The sequence below is a fragment of the Thamnophis sirtalis genome, unplaced genomic scaffold (assembly GCF_051295495.1).
Source record: "Thamnophis sirtalis isolate CommonGarterSnake01/CBP01778 unplaced genomic scaffold, rThaSir2_p1.2 scaffold_12, whole genome shotgun sequence".
NCBI lineage: Eukaryota > Metazoa > Chordata > Lepidosauria > Squamata > Natricidae > Thamnophis > Thamnophis sirtalis.
The window spans coordinates 33,593,702-33,618,746 of NW_028261392.1; the positions used below are offsets into that span (position 1 = coordinate 33,593,702).

The 25,045-nt window shown below is 37.7% G+C and overlaps 1 protein-coding gene across 1 annotated transcript; it reads right to left on the reverse strand.

The window, feature by feature from the left end:
- SLC9A4 (solute carrier family 9 member A4) lies at positions 1-24,816 on the reverse strand. Its single transcript, XM_014058787.2, has 12 exons — positions 24,214-24,816; positions 19,547-20,010; positions 16,068-16,327; positions 13,729-13,946; positions 12,804-13,006; positions 12,358-12,444; positions 11,271-11,341; positions 10,545-10,706; positions 8,032-8,128; positions 4,000-4,131; positions 3,012-3,105; positions 1-595 (listed from the first exon to the last, which is right to left on the reverse strand). Exons 1-12 carry the CDS (start codon positions 24,473-24,475, stop codon positions 216-218), a joined length of 2,430 nt encoding a protein of 809 aa, XP_013914262.2. The 5' UTR covers positions 24,476-24,816; the 3' UTR covers positions 1-215.
- Positions 24,817-25,045: the final 229 nt, after the last annotated feature.

Below are 25,045 nucleotides of genomic sequence, written 5' to 3' on the forward strand. Positions count from 1 at the left end.
GTCAGCTTGATCACAATTTATTGCAACAAGATTTTCAGTATCACAATCTACTGAAAACAGATAGTAAGAGACAGATTACAGATAATCCATATTTAAATCTTTTATTTTGTCTAGAGCGTCTAAGAATACAAAAACTTTCCACTTAGAAGTTTCCGACAATTTATGAAACATTTGGAATGACAATTGTCATTATAGCATGCAGCGAGGGTGAGGATTCACTTTTTTCTTTGAGTAAAGTGTCTTTTGGACCGATAAGCATGGTTTTTGCCTCTGGTTTCTGCTGCCCATACTACAACAGGTGCTGTAGGGCATGAGGCCCTGTTGACCTCATCCTCTGACTCAAGTTCCTGAGTATCAGTTTCAAGAACAGCATTAAGTTGAGGCTTCGGGGCTAAAAGTGGTTTTTGTATTCTGGCTCGCTGATCCTGTTGATTTGTTCTTTTCTGCCTTGTAAAACTGGCTGGATTAGTTCGTGAATGCATTCGCTCCATTGGGAGAAATTCTTCCTGCTGGCGGTGTTTCTTCTGAGGTGACCTTGGACCAGCCTTTGAATTATGCATCATGAAGACAGACTCGGAATCACTGCTACCGTAACCTGAATTCAGAAAGAAATATCTACATAATTATAGAGGAGAAGTTGAAGACAATGATATAATGGCCATGTATTCTATTTGCAGAAAACAGTCATTGACAGAGAGCTCCAGTTATTCATTCCAGTTCCTGCTGACTCAGCAGTTCGAAAGCAGTTACTGTTAGTAGATAGATGAATACCACTTCAATGGACACATTAGTGGGGACATAAAAGGAGCCTCCAAGTGGGCATTCCCTGGCAATAGTGATGTCACCTGCCATATGTTTAACCTGGAAGTGTCTTGGGTGCTTCTGACATGAATACAACAATGACCATTAGAACCAACAATTTGACAAGCTAAACAAAGGATTAGTCACAGTTTTGTTTATCATAATATTCTATTAAATCATAATTATTATACCTTTGCCTTACACAAAAAGAACATTTAGATCTAGCTCTCTTTTCCCTTTGTTTTGTGGAGGCATCTCCTTTCCTTTGGTGCCACATTTTACATTTCTACCTCCTTGTCCATAATTTTGAAGATTCTTTTTAAACACAAATAAATATTTATTAAAGAATGTGCAAAACTAGTGTAATGAAGAAACAAGAGTTCCTTATGGTTATTTATAAAAATAGTAACATTTGATCTAAATGATATTGGCCGGGGCTAAGATTCTTTAACTACAAGTTCAAGATAAACACTGGATAAAGTGTTGTAACATTTGTATGCCACTTAGAGTCACTGATAGCTGATCATAGAAATTATTAAAATGAATAAATAAAGTCTCCTTTTTGCTAAATCCAATTGGCCAAAGCTTTGGCTATATTGAGTCCAATGATTCATGTGAATGTTCACCTCTTCTATGTGTATTATTAATATGTTGGGGCATTGAGCCAACTGTTGGACCATACAAGATAAAACCTTCAAGATGAGTAAGATCTGCAATTAATAAATAGTTTTGTTTGCCAGTAAAAAACAGGATGGGTTTGTGGCACATTTAATTATCAAATTAATTATTATTAATTTCAAAGATGTTTAGCTTTAGGGCTCTTTAAAAATAAAAGATTGGTTGGTATAAATCTTTCGTTTTTATTATATCTCCAAGATAGCTTCTTTTAAAGAACTATACATATTACTTGGCACATTAAATGTTTCAGCAGAGTCATCTCTAATAATGTCGTATCCAAAAGCCAATTTGACATAAAATATTGCACATGTATGCATGCACACATATGTGCGTGTGCATGCATATATAAACACACACATACACTTGCCTCCAGAAATTGTGGGTACTCCAGCGCTGGAGGTTTTTAAAAAGAGATTGAACAACCATTTGTATGAAATGTTGTAGGGTTTCCTGTTTGACTAGGAGCTTGGATTAGAAGACCTTCAAGGTACCTTTCAACTCTATTTTTCTGGTATATAATAAACACCTTAGCCCATATCTGCCAGTAAATGGGCCAGAAATGAAAACTTACTTATTTGTAAATATTTCTTTACTGTATGTGTATTTTCTGATATGAAAATCCTGATATGAAACAAGTATAATAGCCATATCTTTTTTTCATCTACAGCTGGTGTTGCTATTTTTTTAAAATGAATTGCTTCCCCAAGCCTTTAGCAGATGTAAAATACTTGAAAAAACATAGCTGCCTATTTATACCTACTTAGTAGTTAAAGATTAAGTGGAAACTAGAACAGGGCTGGTAAAATCTGGGCAACCGTGTGATAGCAGAAATCCAACTTTTTGGTACCATCTAATGGTTACCTAATTGCAGCCATGTGTAAAAAAAATTGTAATTCGTAGAGTGCAAGCAGAACTGCTTCTTTATAGCATTGAGAGCTTTAAAGAGTACCACATTAGCCTAAAAAGTGACATGGCTGCTTTAAGGAATCAAGGGATTAGGGCAGTGGTCTTCAAACTTGGCAACTTTAAGACTCATTAAAGTGAAGTCCATAAGTCTTAAAGTTGCCAAATTTGGGGACCCCTGGATTAGGGCAATTATACTTTTAATATGAAACCTTAAAAGCAGCTGTGTCTGTATTCAGACTGCTTCCTTAAACTAAAGCGTGGTATTCAAATCAGACAATGCTGTCCAAATCTTATTTCGCTGTAAAAGATACAGAAAAAAATCAGTTGTCTGTGATAATGAAGTGAATATCATTTTAAATAATACCAATGCAAAAAGTGGACATTTCTCTAAACCAGCTTTTCTCAACCAGTGTTTTCCAGTTGTTTTGCAATTAAAATTTACAGAATTGAAATCTGGAAAGCACCAGATTGGTAAAAAATTTAAATTCTGATGGGCACTATCTCACAATCAAAGTAAAACTTTGCCAAGGTTGCATCTACCGGGAACTTGATGGATAATAGCAAAATTAGTAAAGATTGCCAGTAATTTTCCATTTTCTTTTATTGTTTCCATTAAAAAGCCTTACCTGTTAGATCATCATCATCAATCCTAGTTGTTCTTCTAATTGGTTGAGAATTACCGAAGGGCAGGGATAAATAACGTAGGCTTTTACTGGAAGCCTGTAGACAAAATAAAAAAAGAGGAGATACACATTTACAGAAATGTGTATAGATTCCATTTTGAATGATCTGACCTCTAGTTATAGGGGGAAATGTGAAAATATATTTGAAATTAGTTCAATTAATACTAACAATATATTTTACTATAATGATAGTATAATTGCAAACTTATCTATCATGCATGTGGTATACATGAATTCAAAATACTGGAATAGTTCCAATTCCCAACTTGTCCAGAGGCCCATTGATCATCCTCATGTCTATTGCAGCTATTTAAAAATCTCAAAGTCAGCTAATCTAAATACCGTTCACCCATATTACTTGAAATCTCTGTCTTTCTAAGTTTTTTGTCATTATTATTATTAAATGCTGCTTGGTTGAACATTCTCTACAATGACAATAATATTCTTCTGTTAATTTTTTTTTAAGAAAGGAAAATCAGCCACCCTACAGCTGATATGGTGCGTCCAATGGCTACATCAATTGCTAATGAGCAGCAGTATGGAGAATACCTATTTAGATACACCCACCTCTATAACATTTTCTTTGCATAGAACAAGAAAAAGCGTTTGAAATATAAACTAAAACATTCAAGGGATGAATTTTTCATAAGGGGGTGGGATAAAATTAATAGTTTACAGCAATTTCATTCACTCTCAAAACTTTTAAAGCCTTGGAAACCATTCTTGCTCTCATTCATATCCATACACCATTCCAGACATTGCCTTGCAGACCCTAGCCCATCAATCTATGGATTTATTGGATTGCATATTTTGCTATTTCTATGCTTTTATCCAATCATTAGATAGCTTCTCTTGTGTTTATTTTGGCTGAAGCTTCAGCAATTTCCATACACTGTTGCATAAATCCCATAGCTGATTATGTGAGAGGTACCTGCCCTCCCCATGGTAAGCTGTGACCTTTCCTTGTGGTCTGCCGCATGCTGTATCGATGTCGAATAAGGATTTCTTTGGCTTGCTCTTCACTTGTTTCGGTGGTAAGGTTATATCTGTTGTATGATAGCGTCTGAAATGAGAAATGCATTACTTGATCTTCCTCACCAGCTTAGATGCCAAACAATGCATGTAAAATGATCAGTTTATAATAATGTTTTAGAATATCACTACACTGAGAGCTTTTGGAAACAAATTCTTTGTGTGTCTAATCACACTTGGCCAAATAAAGTATTGTGTTGTGTTGTGTTGTGTTGTGTTCTAATGCGTTGCGTTGCATTGCGTTCTGTTCTAGTCTATTCTATTCTACTCTACTCTATTCTATTCTATTCTATTCTATTCTATTCTATTCTATTCTATTCTATTCTAAATACTTTTCTCCAAGAGTGATTTCTGTTAGAATATTCATGACTGGGAGAGACATGGTAACAAGGTCAGCCAATGAATAGGCATAGCAACTGAGTCAGCCAATGGGAGCGTAAACAGAACTAAGTATGTGCTGAGAATTGAAACTGAAACTAGTCTGTCTGCTCTGAACTCTAAGATGAAACTGTTCTTCCCTGCTTGTGTTCTTCTTGTAACTTCTATCATGTTGAAAGAATCTACTATTGGTATTGTACATTTATTCATCTGTTATTATGTATATAAAGAAGGTAATGAATCCAGCTGAATCAGTTATCTGTGTGTGCTCTCTGGATTTGATTTTTCTGCAACAAACTCTGATAATTTCCACTGTAGCCAACTTGGCACGGTGACTTTACAAGAAAGGGTGCTGGTTCTCTGATTTTTGGTTTGGAGGAAATTCCCACATTAGCAAAAGTGTAAGCATCCAGGAAATACAGGACACACTTGGAAGACAGATTAACTCCAGGGATGATTGCTCCTAATATATAGGCTATAGCATCCTTTTTTTTTTGGGTGGGGGGGGGGGAGAAAGTTGAAATGGATGACAATCTTAGAATATGGTAGTGTAAAATCCCAAACAGAAATAAATATTGATAGGTGTATATTAAAAATATTGGGTTTTTTACTTTGTTCTGAGTTGATTTTAGTAGTTTTCAGAAATACTTTTTAAATCCATAGCTGACAAATAAGTTTTTGCCATCTTCTTGAATGGATGAAGCTTTTGTTTCAATACAAGAAAGCTAATGACTATTCATTATGCATTACATCCCTGTTAACGGTATTGATACCCGCCCTGCAAAAATGGAGGCAGAGGTCTACTTCAGGTCAAACAAAATCTCGAAGAAGAAAAGGATTCATTGGCTAATTACAGAAAAGGCAGTCAACAAGAAGCATTAATGCAATTTAGAATTGTAATTTACCAAATATGTATGAAACAAAATTTGAATATTAAAATAATGCAATAAAAACAAGAACAAAATAGTGGCCAGGAAAAGCATTACATAGTCAATTTCTACAAAATGTTGAGTGGAAAGTGGATAAAGCTAAAACCTGGCAGTGGTTTAAAGCTGGAAAAAGAAACTGACTGTTCAAGAGCAAGCTATTCAAATGAAGACCAAAATTGAAAAATCGTCAAATGGTTCAAAATAGCAATAGCAGTAGACTTATATACCACTTCATAGGGCTTTCAGCCCTCTCTAAGCGGTTTACAGAGAGTCAGCATATTGCCCCCAACAATCTGGGTCCTCATTTTACCCACCTCGGAAGGATGGAAGGCTGAGTCAACCCTGAGCCGGTGAGATTTGAACCGCTGAACTGCTGATCTAGCAGTAGCCTGCAGTGCTGCATTTAAGCACTGCGCCACCTTGGCTCTTGATTGTACAAAGAGGCAGAAGGAACAATGGTTCATATACTTGGCTTGGTCAAAAATATTGCACAAACTTATAATAAACAAAATAATATAGTTGCCAAAATGAGTCACTGGAACATCTGTTAAACGTATGTGCCAGTAAGTAAAAAAAATAGTGGAAACATAGAGTTGAAAATTACATCCAAAAGGACTATTTTTTTTATTGCAAAATTGATAAACTCAAGTTATCCCCTTATAGGTTAACAGATTTATTTAAGCATGGAATAATATATTTAGTTCTATTCCTCAAATATAATTTTTTCAGGAAAGGTTTTACATCGCCCCTCCTCAAAATTTGCAGCAGAGTAATATATTGGACACTTGTCTTTTCAATTCTTTTATTCTGATCTATTTATCAAATTCTAAAATGCTCATAAATTACAGCTTCTATCAATTTAAAACCAAATTTTAAATATTGAAACTACTTGGCAAAGTTGTTTCAATGCATTTTAACAAGGACAATAACTAAGAAGTCAGGTGTTACTTTAAAAGCCAACCATTATGTTATAGTTGAGTCTTTGGGGCCAATGCGTGCTATAAAACTTATGTTAGTCTTTAACATACAATCAGGCCCAATCAGATTGGTTACTGCTACAATCTGCTATGCAATATAACTGCCAACCTAGAAACTAAACCAAATGAATTGTTGAAAATTTAAAATAAGGAGCGCCTGCCACCTAGTGCTCATCTTTAGATTCTATTCCATTTCTTTTGAATGCACCTTTTTTTCTTACTCACTTGCCTGATACAAATCTCAGACATTATAATTAATTAAAAGATAATTCACAGCTAAGAAAAGGAAACACTTCTTTATCTAATAAGTAAGGAGTACTGCAATCCAATGTGGTTTAAGGGGCAGATAGAATAAATTCATGAAGCATCCAGCTATCAGTGGCTACTATTCCTGGTAGTTGTTTAGTAATTCTGAATTACCGGTAACATATCTCAAATGCCAGCAGCTAGTTCTCAGGAAGATTTTGACCCCTGTTGGATTTGGTTTACCTCTCTGTAACACAGAATGCTGGATTAGATAACCTTTTGGCCTGTCATGCACTTTTAAAATTCTTGTGTTTATTTATTTATAAATCAAATTTATATAGTCACCCATCTCCCCCCAAAAGAGAATCTGGATAGCGCATAGCAATAAGTAAAACAGCCAAAATAAAACTGATAAAAATCTAAAATCACAGCAATAAATATCATAATAACCAAGATATTAGCCTTGGATGAAGGCAGAATAAAAATGACTCCCTTAGCAATATAACCATCATGATGGAATCTTTGGCCCACTGGTAACCCTAAGCATACTATGCTGACCTAGACTTCCCGAGAGCATGAAGCAAACTCCTTGTTCCAAAAAAAAAAACCCTTTTATTAATTTACTGTGAATTCTGCTCATTCACATCCAGCAAAGTCTTTCAAGGGAGGATTTACAGTCACAGAACCTTATCTGGCTTGGAGAGCTGACAGGCTGATATCTGCAAAACTTAGCAAGGAGTCTCAAAGAGTCACAAACCAATTAAGCGAACTAATGGTTTCCTGAAAAACTCCATTCCTCTTTCTCTCCTCTTTTATTTCCTCTGGGAGACGCCATTCATCATCCACCTGTAGCCTTACTCCCATGTCAACCTCTGTTCTTTAGCTGTTCCCTTTGTCTGGCAACTCTGCACATGCCCACACTGGGAACAGGCTCCAGCTGTTCATCTGCCTCTCTGATGTCTGATTCTGAAGGCAGCTGATAATTGGCATAAGGCTATGGCCCCCTCTCTGCCTCCGACACAGAACCCTCATCAGAGCCTTCCCCAGACTCCAGGACTGGCCCATGTTCCTCCCCAACCTCCTCATTGTCTGAATCTGATGTTAGCTCCGTTAGTAGGCCACAACACACAATAAGGTCTTGAGAGTTTTTCAAAAATTTGGAAAAAGCAAATGGATTCTATATTCTTCAAACTTGAACACTTTAACAACATGCTTGTCATTTTTTTAAATATAATTCTAAGGTATGTTTGAGAAGGCAATTCTAAACTCCTTCCTTTTTTCTTTTCCTTTTTTCTGCAAGCAATTCTGCCACCACTGACTTTTGCCAAGGTGTGAAACAATTCAAACATGACCTTTCCTTACGTAACTATAGAACAGGTTATCAGAATTGAAAGCACACACCCTTTGCCTCACTTGATACAGATTATGTGCCAGCATGTTCTGCATAGATTCTACATCTTTAGGGGAAAGTTTCTGTATTCTTTCATTCCTGCGTCTCCTGCAAACAAATATGAAGACAAATATTATTTTGACTAAACTACAAGATAAATCATTATTTCACTAGAATAGTTTCGCCTACATTCTGTTATCAGTTATTGTTACCTGTAAGTTGACTTTCCTGACAAAGAATGGAAAGAAATCATTTGTAAATCAGTGGAACAAACTGCTTAATTTCTTTGCAAGATGCATATGTGTATTTGAGTATAATCACTATTGGCTACAGCAATCTTCTTAATAAAAAATAAAATAATTTATAGAGGTTAAAGTATAAAGAAGAAATTTATTATATAAACCACATATAAATAACAAGTAGAACCATTACTATTAGTGGCTATCTGCATGTATCATACACATAAAATTTCTTTCTTGAAGTGTCAACATATTACAATCAGAATAAATGTTGAACAACTTTAAAATGTAATTAGTTTAATTGAATCAAGCTGAGAGATCAGAGGTATAAATAAAGGGGGGAAACCCTAAGCTCAATTTTTAAAAAATCTGTATTGAAATTAATAGCATCTATAATCAGATATCCTGAATATTATAAACTAATACAAACAAAGTATTTCATAATTCTTCTAGAACCACAATTTTTAACCAGTGCTACTAATACCACAAATGTAATTTAGAAACAGTCTGTTTGGGAAATAAAGTAACTCACTGAAACGTTGAATTTTAAAAACCTACATAATTATAGAATGCCTCTAAACATATATATTTATTAGGTCTCATGCTAAGACCTAGTTCTCAAAGTAACTTGATTAGATTTAAGATATGCCAAGCTGACCACAAAGGGTACGGGTTTATTTTTTTCCTAGAAAAAAAATAAAAAAAATTCTCATGAATTAGCCTATGCTAAACTCTTTATTCCTGCTATCTCTACTGCTGAACATGAATGACTGTACCAGTCCAAAATGGTACACATGGAACAAGAAAGCAGCCACCATTTTGTCTTTTGTTTTGGTGAAAAACATTCTAGCTTAGGCCAATCTTCACAGTAAAATATGATTAACAGTATTTCAGAGACAGGAGTTTCCTGGAAATATGAAAGTGTTTCGTTTCTTTAAATTTAGATGGTACGAAAAAGGAGATTAAAGAGCCCTAAAAATTGGAGGTTGACAAAAAGAAGTTGTCAGTGTTAGGGAATCACAAAATGTGTTTGAATCAACGTAATTATGAAGTCTCTGTCTGGAAACAGTTTCAAAGGAGCAGGAACAGTGAGTACAACTCTGCTATCATTATATGAAACTCATTTCTGAGTTGCCTAAAACATCAAGACAAAAGGAAAAGCTCATTCATGAGGTTAGCTATTAACCAAGAAACTTGATAACAATTCCGTAAGGGAGAAAAAAGGCATGGCTTCCGTCCACTCCTTTCCTTTTTCAGATAGACTTATGTGCTATGCAACTTATAATACAGATCTGTTTCAAGTAGAACAAAGGAAATCAACCAAGCCAATATTTTTTAATTAAATATTTAATTGAAAAATATTCCTTGTAATTATATTACACAGTTTTAAGTGTCAGATTTAGTGAAAAATCTTACAGTAAAAAAAAACTGGTTACTTCAATGAAATTTTCTTTTAAAGTAGACTCTAGGTTTTTTTTTTGAGAAATCTATTGCTTCTTCTTAAACGTTTTTCATCCCCTGTGTATTATTTTTTATTATTCTTAGTATGATAATTTCAAATATACTATGATTTTTTTTAAAAAAGGCATATTGAATATGTGTCTTTAAGTATGTACATTGTGGCTATGTAATCCTCAGAATACAAAAGCAACTTTTAAGGATTGTTATATCTTTTCAGATTTTATAGCATATTTTATTTAAAATAAATTTGATATACATTCATGGAAACATCTAGTCAATCAATATCATGCATTAGGTATTCTAATAAAATCTACATCTACAAGGAGTCAGTGGTTTCAAACAAAACCAACATTATGATGTAGACCTACCTTTTTTCTATATGTGTTGCCACATGAATGCCTCATGAATGTGAACATGTAAACATAATGCTACAACATTGTTTTCATTCCGAAACTTCCAGTTGACCCATTGGGCCTGTTTTTCACCCTCTCCAGTCTCCAGGGGATTTCCTGTAGCCTGACGAGTGTGAAAAATGGCCCAATAGGCAAACCGGAAATTCCAGTTGACCCGTTGGGCCTGGTTTTCGCCCTCCCCAGGTTCCGAAGGCTTTCTTGTAGCCTGGGGAGGGCGAAAACGGCCTCCCGCGGCCCTCCAGAATTTTTGCCCTCCTGGGCTAAACTGCTACAAAAACCATTGCTTCTCACCATTGGCAATGTTGACCTGAATTAATCATCTGGAGAACCATATGTTGTCCATGTTCATTAAATACCTTGATTAAACAAAATATTTGTATTGTTCTGACAAATCGTTCTTAACATACTTACAGAGAAGATGATTTGGAAGTCATAGGTGTCATACTCCCACTTTCTACCATTTCAATTACTTGTCTGATTTCCAGTTTCTTATATAAAGAAACAAGGCTGGATTTAGGCTGTTGCTTGTGCAGTAGGATCTTCTTTAGAAAATTATTGTCAAACTTCTTAAATCTGGTAAAGCAATAATCAAGATGTCAAACATTGTTTCTGCATTAATTACTTTACAAATCCAAAGAGTTTTCAAGTTTTCAAAAGCCAAAAAGCAGCAGCAATAACGGTGTGGCCACCTCAGCTTACCCTGTTTAAACTGATAAGAAAAGGACAATCAATCCATTTTTATGGGAGAAAGAGGATAGAAGAACAGAGCACACATTTGATTCTGAGTGCCAGGCAAAATCCTGAATTCTTTTTCACCTGTTCAGTACGCTGCCAGATCTTAACAGGCATTTTTTCATTCAGTAATATGACAATAAACTTCTACTTATGGATAAATATATGAAAATCAAGGAAAAAGAAGAATGTGATTTAATAATTTAAATAGAAAATTTAGTGACTATGCAAAATGACATGCTGATTAAAGATATCATATATTCCAATCCATCCTGATTTAAATTAAATCAACATTGCTTATGCCTTTCTTTAGTTTTCCCTGTTAGTTTAATTTTAGCTTAGTTTATTCCATTTAGTTTTATCCAGTTATTTTATTCTGACTAACAGTGCTAGGCACATCCTTACTTGTCTCTCAGTTGATAATGGCTCCAGTGTCCACATATATCTTCAATTCCAGCTTTTAAATGATCCATCATCTATAGACATAAAACATTTTATTATGAATTAAAACATTTCTTTTTATTAATTTATAATATAAAATGCAAAAGAAAATAGTGGAAAAGATAGGGAGGGAAAAGGGAAGGGGAAAGTGTGGGGAAAAGGAGAAAAAGAAAGAAAAGGAGTTGACTTCCAATTCCCTTTGGTGCAGTAGAATAAGATAATAACCGCAAACCTCAACTCTTTACTTTTATATAATACTGGCCAGAAGTGAAATTCATTTTATTTTTACTACCAGTTCTGTGGGCATGACTTGGTGGGCATGGCAGGGAAGGATACTGCAAATTCTCCATTCCCACCCCATTCCAGGGAAAATATACTGCAAAATCCCATTCTGCACATGTGAAGAAACGCCGCGAGCATGCGAGCGAGCACGACCGAACTGGTAGCACCAGGATTTGCAACCCACCTCTATAATGTTGGATATACTAAACCAAATTCCACAAATAATATTTATCCTGAAGTGCTATGTTCAACAGAACAACTCCTCAATATGAATATAACTTCAGGGTAAAAGTGAAAGCATTTATCCTATAATATTCTTCAAATACTGCGTTGATAAAAACCAGAATAAAGCATAAAGACCCTTAGAACTATGCTTTCTTCGTCACTAGCATCATCAAATAATATTTTTTCCAAAATCTCAACACATGAAACATTGCATCTGCTGAAATATCTCTTTCTTATCCCTTGCTTCTGCGGTCAAAACTTGCCCCAAAACACTAAAACAAAATAAAATAGAAAAAAATGTCCTGAAAGACTGCATTAAATCAAAACTGCAGCTGTTCCCATCAGCCATGAAGAAGCAGGGGAAATCTCAAGTTTCACGTTTTAAAGTAGTATAGTACATGTAGTTGATCCCAATTGCAAACTTCAAATTAAAAATGGATAGCTATTCCTAGATCTTTGGAGACCCAAAGCCATTAAGAGCGGACAATAATTTATAATTTTCCTATGTTCCTGTTGTCAATTAATAATATAAAATTCAACTTACTCGCATATGAATTTCTTCATTTATTGATTCTTTTTTATTGGTCTTCTTAACATCTAGGTATTTTACCAGTGGTCTAATGGTGATTCCCTTCATTTGAAATAAAGAAGAAATCCAACCATTAAATTATACAACTAAACAATATGAAGGAGATCCATGTAGTATATTAATTGAGGCCTAGCATACTTTTACCTCCTGATTATTTCACATGCCAAAATAGCTTCGGGGGGGGGGGGGGGGGGGAAGTACCTGATATTTTTAAAAGCTATTTTTACCAGTATGATGCATTTACCCACGTGCACAAAATCACTAGTCCATTTTTGTAAGACCACTAGATCAAATTAGATGAATGGATGAGGATGATCTCCAGGGGAAGCATGCCTCCAATAAAAAATTGTTCTAATCTCTGCAAGCTGCCCTGATGCTTTGTGGTGAAATCGTCTCCTTACCTGAATGAAAACAGTAAAGTATATCACCACAATAGTAGAGGTGATAAACATCTTCTTTCTAGGGAAGAGGGTTGTAGGAAGCAAAAACGCAAGGGAGAAGCTGCTGGCTCCTCTTAGCCCACTATAGGTAACAATAAGTTGATCCTTGAGAGTAAATTTGTAAGTGCGGAACTTGTTGCAAATGGAGAACAGAAAGAACACACCTAGGAGACAAAATAATAAAAAAGCATAGCCAATGGTGGGGTTCCAGTTGTTAACTTTCTAAGCAGTTCGGATTTTTCCAACAAAATCTTATTTTGTTTTTTTCCCACTTTACAGGGATAATCCTGTAAGGAAGGCAGGAAGGAAACATTCTGGTGTTGTTTCTAGCCTAATCTTTATTGCCTTACTTACAGAAACTGCCTCTCCGGTTACCCCTTATTACATTGTAACAGCTAAGGCGAAGAGCCCATCAACCTGAGTGATGTTGAGTTGGCCATCCCACATGGTCACATGACCACTGAGCCACACCTACCCAGCTGGTCATTAGGGCAGAGAACTGATTGTTAAATTATTTACTGAGCATAACCCCCTAATAAAACAGAACTGAAAACATGTAAATTATGCAAACTATCCAAGCCAAACAAAGAATATTGTATAGTGATGAAGGATCTAACATAACTTGCTTATCCTGCCTTAAGCAATATATCCAGAAGAGTTCTATAGATGATACATTCTCTCAGTAAAGAAAGTTGTGCCTCAATCTATCATAGCAAACACAGGACACCTGAAGTCTTTGCTAAACTGGTTAGACCAGTCAGATCTGAACAGTCCCAACATTTCTCTTTCTGTTTTACATTCTCTCCCTCTTTCTTTCTGTCTCAGCTAGAAATGTTCAAAGCCTTTTATCCATCTGGTTTGTTTTCAAGTTGCCTGTGCAACTTACTTAGAGCTCTCCAAAGCACGCAGAAGATCAGGGTGAAGCCAATGAATGCCCAGTTCCATTCGTGGTTCCGACCAATTGTAGACACTCCCATGAACACGAAGATCAGGGTCTCACTGATACTGCTGAGCATTTTCATGAAGTATTTTATGGTTGTATAGGAATTTTGAGAAATATTGGCTTCCACGTATTTCTTCATTGTCACTGCACATGCTGTAATCCTGTTGAGTCATAAACATTGAAGAAAAGGAGTAAGAACCATTGGAAACAGAGGGACGGGAAAGGAGAATTCTTGTAAAAATGGCAGACTTCTACATTTATTGTCAGGGTTATTTTACAGTGTCAATTAGAAATTGAAATTGGGGACAAAAGAGGACAATAAGAAACAACAGGAAATTCTTAATCAACATGCTTGGAGCAACATGGAGATTTGCGGAAACAGACATCCATTAAAACAAATAAATAAACACTGGGGAATTGGTTGCTCTTCCCCCCAAAACAGCATGGATTAAGCATGATTTCTGGGCATGCAATTATTATGTATCTTCTAGTAAAAAAAAAAAAAACCTGAAAACTAGAGGGCAGTAAAACTCATATATTCCAAAATACAGCTTCCAGTTTATAGTGTCCTTAATTGCTTGTCAATCTTTTGGCTAAGGTCTATGTAGTATAGCAGTTTTCCTAACATCTCAAGATGTGGGGAAGTTACCACTTATAATATTTATGCATTTTCTAAATAGTTTTGATATCACACCTGGAGGCAAACAGAAGCTTGGGCCATAACATCTTGATTCAGCTTCTGATTATGTATGACTATTGTATGTTGCCCTATAGCATACAGTTCTCAAGGTTCTTTGAAAGCAAGAAAGAATAATAATATTAAGAGAAAATAAAACTTTAGACAATCAGATGAAGAACAGAGTACCTGCCACCTGCCATATGTACTGTTGTATAGTGGTGCATTGTTGTGTAAGGTAGGGAAGATTAGAGGGTGGAGAGGCTCCAGAAAGTGCCAAGGAAGAAGAATGATCTACAATAATTTGTTTCACTAGTGCACAGAAGGTTGACTGCTATTTCAATACAAGCAAAGTCAGTGGAGAAGCCAGATTCACTTAGTAACAGTTTGACTAATTTAACACCTGCAGTGATTCACAGTGTGGCAAGAAAAGTAAAATGGGACAAAACTCACTTTAGCAAATTTCGCACTTAGCAACATAAATTTAGGCTCAATTGTGGTTGTAACTTGAGAACTACCTGTAGTTAAATCCCTGGAAAAGAATATTCGTGTTATCTATGTTTAGTTTAAATTGTTTAAATGAATCAAAATTAAACATGACTTGGTCTTAATATTTTGTCACTTGCATTGTTCACAATCTTAAGTATAATCCTTGGTCCAGAAAAAGCTAAGTTCTGCTGCAGTTCCAAAATATGCTCATGAATGGAGCTCTGCAACCATTTCGTCCTTATTTTATGTTGAAACTTGATGAATAGAATAGAATAGAATAGAATAGAATAGAATAGAATAGAATTCTTTATAGAATAGAATAAAATTCTTTATTGGCCAAATGTGATTGGACACACAAGGAATTTGTCTTTGGTGCATATGCTTTCAGTGTACATAAGGAGAATAAAATACATTCATCAAGAATAAAAATATACAACACAGTGATAGCCAAGGTTACTAATAAGCTATCAAATCATACTAGTAAACAAATAAACAATATAAATTGAAAGATTCAAGCAACATGGCTATAGTCATAAGTGGGAAGAGATAGATATTAGGAAGGAAGAGAGACTAATAGTAATACAGTCTTAGTAAATAATGTGACAGTGTTGTGGGAATTAATTGTTAAGCAGAGTGATGGCATTCGGGGTGGGGGGGGAACTGTTCTTGTGTCTAGTTGTTCTGGTGGGCAGTGCCCTATAGCTTCGTTTTGAGGGTAGAAGTTGAAACAATATATGTCCAGGATGAGAGGGTTCTACAGATATTTTCACAGCCCTCTTTTTGACTCATGCAGTATATAGGTCCTCAATGAAAACAGCAGAAATCACTCCAGTGTGAGAAAAAGCATCCAGCATGAAGATATTCCCTGATCTTGTCATAAACAGCACTTAATAAAAATGTAATTCAGTACCATATGCTGAGTTCATTATAATCAAAGGAGGGAAAGGCCTAAAACTCCTTTGTTTAAATGAATCATTGCCTGGTACCTAAAGCCTTGTGGTTCCCCAAACATTCTTTCTTATCACCCAAGGCGATTACTCAAGGGTGTAAAACAAGGAAATACCAAGTTAATAAGAGAGTGCCAGCTATGAAAACGAACATTGCAAGTTTTACTTACGCCAAGATGCCAGATATGTAAAGTGTTTCCGCGGTTAAATAGGACAGGTAACTGAACATGAAGACCAAGAGAGGTTCAATGGAAGAAATGTTTTGGGTGAACCGAGTCATAAAAGCTGCCACAAATCCAAAGACGATGCCAAACAGCAGCCCTCCAAGACTGACTACAAAAAAGCGAGCACAGCCAGCTAGAATGTCAACGGATTCAATTGTTTCATATTTATGCATCTGGGTAAAGTCAATGAATATATTGTATAGGACCTGCACAGGTGAAAGAAACAAAACATATCATCTTTAGTTCTCCCCAGAGATGTTCATTGCCATTATCCTTTTGAACCACTATTACAGTTGCACCAAATGCTTTGAAGGGAGATGCCACCTCCACGATAGCTTTAAATGAATGATGTATTATGAAGAACTATTTCCCCTCCCATCATTCACTGTCCAAAAATAGCAAAAAAAATGCAAATACACTTAAAAAAAATTAAATCCAATCCCATTTAAGAAGAAATTGAGCAACAATTTGTCAGAAATGGTATAGGGTTTTCCTGCTTGATCAGAGGGTTGGACTAGAAGACCTTCAAGGTTACTTCTAACTCTATTATTCTGTTCTGTTAAAAATAATACAAATGCCTGAGAATAAAATTAGGTCTGATTTCATTGTATGGTACCAAATATACATGAGATTTCAGTGATATTTATATGCATTTCATTCTCTTCTGCTAGTGGTATCTGATGGTAACAATTCAGATTGTTGCAAAATGATCATCTGTCATAAATTAGTCATGTTCAGAGACATCAAGGATGCTAGTATTTTTTCTGCTGCTGCTTCATTAGACATTAGACAGCGCTCTACATGGGGCTGCCCTTGAAGAGTATTCGGAGACTTCAGCTTGTCCTGAATGCAGCCGTGCGAGTGATTGTCGGTACACCCACGTTACACCTATCCTCCGCGAGCTGCACTGGCTGCCCATTGGTCTCCGGACACGCTTCAAGGTGCTAGTCGTTACTTTTAAAGCCCTACATGGTATCGGACCTGGGTACTTGAGAGACCGCCTCCTGCCAATTACCTCCCAAAGACCTATAAGATCCCACAGACTAGGCCTCCTCTGGATTCCATCTGCCGGCCAGTGTCGACTGGCAACTCCCCGGGGGAGGGCTTTCTCTGTGGCTGTTCCGGCCCTCTGGAACGAGCTCCCCGTTGAGATCCAGACCCTCACCACCCTTCCGGCTTTCCGCAAAGCAGTTAAGACCTGGCTGTTCCGGCAGGCCTGGGGCTGTTGAATTTTCCAGCCCCATCCAAGGGTATGACTGTTGTTGCTTCTTAATGTGTTTGTCTTCTTATTTTTATTTTGTATCCCCCTCCCTTCTTGATTGTTAGCCACCCTGAGTCTCTCGGGAATAGGACGGCATACAAACTGAATCAATCAATCAATCAATCAATCAATCAATCATTAGACATACTAAATACATAGAAAGCATGAAATACATTTGCATCCTTTGCTAGAAAGCAGGCATGCATGCTAAATGAGTGATCTGTATATTTTAAAATAAATGAATGAATGATTGGAGCATTTTTGCTCTTGCTAAGTAACATTAGTCAGCTGTGTGAAGTTAACTTTGGTGCTATCATTCTGGTCATGGAAAGTCCATCCCCAAAAAAAATCATCTGATGCCTTCTCCAATTTGTTTTTTGTTTCCATCTACTGTACCATTTGAAGGTTTGTTTTGAAGAGAGAAAAAAAAAACTGTGCTGGATACTCTGCAAATTTGTGCTGATGGTAGATTTAATTTAGTTTTTTATTTACATTCTAAAATGTGAGTTTGCCTTTTTTCTGTTGTAGTACATCCTCAGGAATTTTTGTTACTGGTGAATGTAAACATCATAACAAAATAAACCAACTAATGAGTGAAATACTCTTTATTTGCAACACCCAGCTCTGAATAATTCACTGCAATGATATAAGCTACAGTTCTTGGAGAAACATTATCATATACTCTTACTGCTTCAGCTGGCAAATTTGTCTCAGCTTGGAAACAAGGTAGGGTTGATCTTAGGGAAAATTTGGATGCGTAAATAGAAGGAATGTTTGAGGCCATGGATTAGACTAGGCAGTTGAAATAGGTCCTGGAAAAGGACAGTAGCAAACAACTTTCATATGTTTGCCAAAAAAGAAGCACAACAATCCTAAAAGATGCAAAAGGCTACTGAGGAATGCCATGTACAAGGGCTCATGGTTGAGTTTTCCCACGGTTGAGATATTTAGTTTTCCTTCACCATGTTGGGCTTCCAAAAGGCCATAAAGACTTGGGAATGTATTAAAGGAATTGGGTGCCACTGTCATAGCACATTGTTTAAGGATCCTTAAGGAGCCTCAAAACCCTCCTTTCAGCTTGGAGGCCACCTGGGTTACTTTGGGCCAATCATTCCCTCTCAGTCTCCCATTCAGATGTAAAAAAATGTATTTACCAGCTTTCAGTGAGCTATTGTGGTAGATTATGCTCCAAAATGTTAAATTAAGAAGTCTTCATGCTGCAATGGATTGATTCAGCTGGCTATAGATAAATATCTGTACTCAAAGGAATGTCAATTAACAATTGTATCACTGAGCATAGTTTGAAACCCTAGTGAGAACCATTACTTGGTAATAAAAAATATGTGATTGGAATTCTTAGTTGGTACAAGGTAAACACCATGGTTCTTAATTCTTAATGAAATGGTTAGCTGTAAATTAATTTCCAACTGTAAAAGCTAAAGGCATGATTTGTTGCTTGGGTATTGTTTTGATTAAGGACCTCAGTCACTGCTGTTCCTCAGCTATAAAGTCAGCATGATCTTTGTAATTAAAGTTTTCTAAAAGCAATACAATAAATGTACATTTGATAGTTTATTTGATTGTAAACTTGACAGAGATGCGGTGGTTCAGTGGCTAAGACATTAAGCTTGAAAATCAGAAAGGTCAGCAGTTTGGCTCTTCGAATCCCTAATGCTGTGTAACAGAGTGAGCTCCCATTACTTGTCCTAGCTTCTGCCTACCTAGCAGTTCAAAAGCACATAAAAATGCAAGTAGAAAAATAGGAACCACCTTGGTGGGAAGGTAATAGTGTTCCATGTGCCTTTGGCGTTTAATCATGCCAGCCACATGACTGCGGAGATGTCTTCAGACAGCGCTGGCTCTTCAACTTTGAAACGGAGACGAGGGAAACTTTTACCTTTACCTAAACTTGACAGATTGTAGCTTAAATCTGGACAGTATTGTGTTTTTCACTGTTCACCAAGTAAGAGTGCTAGACTCCCTAGACGCCAAGGGCACCGGTTCTAATCCTTGATCAGCAACCAAATGTATGGGTTATCTTAGACCTACTTCAAAAGATTATTCAAATAACAAAAGAGGGACAATTAAAAGACCTTGCCTTTTACAGAGAAATATATCCGCCTCTGCATTACAGAAATTTTACAAAAAGTTGTAACATACTTACTACAGTAATCCCATCATTTAATAAGGATTCTCCAAATATCATCATGTAGAGTTGTTCATTGACAGACATCTCCTCAAAGACAGTTAAGACAGCTGTTGGATCCACTGCTGAGACCATGCTACCAAATAACAGGCTGTCAAGCAGGGTCACATCCTGGAGGCCAAAAGGTGTGATCTGGCAAATTCCATAAAGTGACAATCCAATGCCAAAGGAATTTATGAGGGAGCCCATTGCAGACCACCAAAGAATTGAACCAAAGTTTTCAAAAAAGGGACGGGTGGACATAAAATAGCCTCCTTCAAGGATAATGGGTGGAAGGAGGTATAAGAAATAAATGCTGGTAGTCATAACTGGTGGAGATTTGTGCTTGGTGCCAAAAATAATCCCACCAACCAAAACACCCATGGCAATGTGGACACAGTTTTCTGGCATGAAGTGTGGAAGACGATGGTAGAGATGGAAACCTTGAAAGGAAAATACAACCATCATATTATATTGGGGTTTGGAATTTTTTTTAAAAAAATCTTACTATACCCTTTACTCCTCATATTGGATATCAGCAGTGCATTATCCTGATGGAACTCTAGGATAGATTAATCACAGTCTTGCTAAAGGTGGACAATTTGTTGCCCCTCCAGCAATAATACTACAGTGGGCCCATTCCTTGAATGAACGGAGGAATTTCTGAGCAACCAAAATGCATAAGGAACATGGAAATACTACATAATCAGACTTGATCAGATAACTTAATTGTCATTGTGATTAATAGATTTAAACAGATTTAACTTTCTAAGGTATTTTTTTTAAAAAAACTTAATATAAAGGTTTTATTATACCACGCAAGAGCTTGTGATCCCTAGATACTTCCAGTTTGTAATTCAGATTGACCCAGAATGCATTAGGAAAGTTACCACAACATGGATTTCCCTTCTAGATAATAGATATTAGAAGTTGCATCTCAATTCATACTTTCAAACATTTCCTTTGAATCAGAAGGTATTGGATTGTGGCAGGGGTGGGTTCCGGCAGGCACTACTGCCGGTTCGCTTGTGGGGATGCTGTGGGCGTTTTCCTCATAGGAGAGTGACAACAGATATGCTAGCATTTTTGTTCCATGGTTCTTAGAAATTGTTTTCAGTTGAGATAGATGATAGATAGATAGATAGATAGATAGATAGATAGATAGATAGATAGATAGATAGATAGAGAAATCAATTAAATAATTCTTCATTATATCAGAACAGCTTACACAATTGGAGCTAAAGACTTAGGTATTTAGGTATTTAGGTATTTATTAATACTTATAAGCCGCCCTTTTCCCTGAGGGGACTCAGGGCGGCTTACATAAAAATAAGGGGGGGGGATACAGACAATAGACACAACGATACACAGAAATAAAATAGTAAGCAACATTCATTCATCATTCGGGTGGGGACAGTTATCTTTGTCCCCAGGCCTGACGGGCTAGCCAGGTCTTAAGGGCTGTGCGGAAGGTCTGGACGGTGGTGAGGGTACGAATCTCCACGGGGAGATCGTTCCAAAGGGTCGGAGCTACTACTGAAAAGGCTCTCCTCCTTGTAGTTGCCAGTCGGCACTGACTGGCAGATGGAACTCGGAGGAGGCCTAATCTATGTGATCTAATTGGTCGCAGGGAGGTAATTGGCAGGAGGCGGTCTCTCAAGTACGCAGACCCACTACCATGAAGGGCTTTATGGGTGATAAGTAGCACCTTGAAGCACACCCGGAGATCAACAGGTAGCCAGCGCAGCTCGCGGAGGATAGGTGTTATGTGGGTGAACCGAGGTGCACCCACAATCACTCGCGCGGCTGCGTTCTGGACTAGCTGAAGTCGCCGGATGCTCTTCAAGGGCAGCCCCATGTAGAGCACATTGCAGTATTCCAGCCTAGAGGTCACAAGGGCCCGAGTGACTGTTGTGAGGGCCTCCCGGTTCAGGTAGGGTCGCAACTGGCGCACCAGGCGGACCTGGGCAAATGCCCCCCTGGTCACAGCCGTCAAATGGTGGTCAAAAGTCAGCTGTGGGTCCAGGAGGACTCCCAAGTTGCGAACCCTCTCTGAGGGGTATAAAGTTTGACCCCCCAGCCTGAGCGATGGAATAGTGATCGAATTATTGGGAGGAAAACACAACAGCCACTCGGTCTTCTCCGGGTTGAGTACAAGCTTGTTAGCCTTCATCCAGTCCATAACGGCCTCAAGACCTCGGCTCATCACGTCCACCGCTTCATTGAGTTGGCACGGGGCGGACAGATACAGTTGAGTATAGTCCGCATATTGATGGTATCTTATCCCGTGCCTCCGAATGATCTCACCCAGCGGTTTCATGTAAATGTTAAATAGTAGGGGGGATAAGACCGAACCCTGCGGCACCCCATATGTTAGGGGCCTAGGGGTCGATCTCTGCCCCCCCACCAACACCGACTGCGACCTGTCCGAGAGGTAGGAGGAGAACCACCGTAACACAGTGCCTCCCACCCCCACCTCCCGCAGTCGTCGCAGAAGGATACCATGGTCGATGGTATCGAAAGCTGCCGAGAGGTCGAGGAGAACCAGGATGGAGGCATGGCCTCCATCTCTAGCTCTCCAAAGATCATCGGTCAATGCGACCAAAGCGGTTTCTGTGCTGTAACCGGGTCTGAAGCCTGACTGGAAGGGGTCGAGATAGCTTGCTTCCTCCAAGGACCGCTGAAGCTGGAAGGCCACCACCTTCTCGACAACCTTCCCAACAAATGGGAGGTTGGAGACTGGACGGTAGTTGTTAAGGACAGCTGGATCCAAAGATGGCTTCTTCAGGAGGGGCCTCACCACCACCGCTTTAAGTGCGGCGGGGAAGTGCCCCTCCCGAAGGGAGGCAGTCACAACTGCCTGGATCCAGCCTCGTTTCACCTCACTGCTGTTAGCAACCAGCCATGAGGGACACGGGTCCAGTACACAGGTGGAGGCACTCACAGCTCTCATGGCCTTGTCCACATCCCCAGGGGCAACATCCTGAAACTCAACCCAGAGGTGGTCTACCAATTCATCCTCTTGTGCCTCGGCTGGAACTGCAGGGATGGAGTCCAAATCCGACCAAAACCGAGCAATTTTGTCCGCTAAGAATTGGGCATAATCCTCAGCTCTACCCTGCAAGGGTTCTCCCGTATCCCTCCTATTTAGGAGGGAACGGGTTATCCTAAACAGGGCAGCTGGGCGGGACTCAGCGGACCCAACCAAGGTGGCAATGTGAGATCTTTTTGCTGCCCTAAGTGCCCTGATGTACTCCTTGGTGCTAGTTGTTAGGGTTGCTCGGTTCGATTCGGATTTATCGGACCTCCATAGGTGCTCTAGGCGTCTCCTCCGGCGCTTCATCTCCCGGAGCTCCTCGGTGAACCAGGGAGGCCTCCGGGATCCGCCGCCTCGGAGGGGCCGTAGTGGCGCAATCCGGTCAAGGGTCTCCGATGCTGCCAAGTGCCAGGCAGCAACCAGAGTCTCCACCGGACTGTGGGCGAGAGTGTCAGGAATAACCCCAAGCTCTGTCTGGAACCTCAGAGGCTCCATGAGTTGCCTGGGGCGGAACCACCTGGTCGGTTCCTCCTCCCTACAGTGGGGGTTTGGTCTTCATTATCACCATAAACATAATATAATGTAGACTTCCTTTTTCTGTAACATCTGCATATGGTTGTATACTATTCAAATAAATAGAACTTTTAAAAGTGTATTGTAAAAGTTTGTATTGTAACCACAGTATTCAGGTGAAACACTAGTCATCAAGAACTAGTCTTAGTGATTTAAAAAAAAGGAAACATAACATTTAAATTTAAATTCTGTGTATCTGTGATAATGGACAAGTAAAAACTAAATTACTCTTAGTTATTTCTGATGTACGAATTTTAAATTATTTCTAATTTAAATACATACGTACATACATATGTAGAATGTACGTTTCTTAAATTTAGTATTGATCTTTACTGAATTTATTTTCAAAAGTTGGGAATGAAATTTAACCATTTAAAATATTAAGGGAATATATTTTCAAGTACTGTGGTTTGCATGAAACAAATCATTGCTTTCCTTTGGAACATGTAAACTGTTGTTGAAATTGTAGGTCTGTTCACAACCATCAGTGTAATAAAACCCATTGATTATAAGTATATTTATTTCCAAGTAAAAATGCATGGTATTTTACTTTGTACAATCCTCACCTTCCATACATATTATAACTGGAAGATTTTAAAAAAAACCTTTATGTTTGAAAATAGAACTCCAAACTGCAAAACCATCAGTGTTTTTCTAAAGTTAGTGAGGTGAAACTTTCAGAGCAAATGTTAACTTTTTCGCACTAAACATTGCATATGCTCTTGAAGGTGTCTGAATTAAAAAGTTGCAACACAGCTCTAAAGTTTTTCACATTCACAATTTCACATTTCAGATGCAAATCACATGGAGGTTAATTTTGGGTTCATCACAAAGTAACTTTAAGACCTTTAGCACTATATCTGTTCTCACAAGGTGACAAGTGTACTTAATTTTTCAAGCCTGAAGTAGAATCTTCTTTGCAACCTAAATTATCTCTCTAAATTGTTATTTCCTTGGTAACAAGCTGATTTTTTCCCCTATTTTCGCAGTTTTACTTTTTCACACCTACTTTTATTAAAGAAGCATTTTCACTCACCTATTTTTGCAAGAGAAGCCAAGAGAATCCAAAGTGTAACTTCGTATGGTATTTGCACATATTCATAGTCCAAGGTGAAAATATGTAGCCTTTCATCTCGTCCTGATTCTGTAGCATCAAAGGGGTCAGCTTTCAATAAAGCACTAGAATTTGCATGAGAATGTTGCAAAGTCAGGTCTCCAGCAGCAAAATAACTATCTAGATTGGATAGCAGCAACAAGCAGCTAAAAATATCTGGACACCCAAATATCTTAACAGCCATGATGAGAAGAATTCTATGTGTGGGATGTCTTCAAGGCTGAAATCTTAAACTTGCTTTATCTTGTTAAATTCCCATTTTAAGTCAGAGTCTTTAGGATTGTTCCAGCTTTATATAGGCTTCCCTGTCTTGTTGCTCAGTCTTCTCAAACTCATTCTTGTAAATTGAATTTAGAAAGACAAGACTTTTTCAATATTTCACAATGTTCTGCTGCCACAGCTTTCAATTGAAGCCTTTCACTCCATTTGGAAGGAAATAAAAAAATACAATTTTATGGCTAGTGGTACAATTATTGGTCCGAGTCTACTACAACATAATCCACCAGACTTTCTGAGTTACAAAGAATCCAGAAACAGAAATATTTGACAGATCCACCTCCAACAGGGTTTTTTCCAGGTTTACTTACAGTGAATCATTTCTGGATTTGTAGCAGAAACACATCAAATGTTATGTTAGAGACACCTAATGGAAATAACAAGACTTGCAGCCATGACTTTACTGGAAGACACCAGGATGTGGTTGGGATTATCAAACGATCACTTTTACTTGTTTCTTTGTTTTGTTTATTTATTT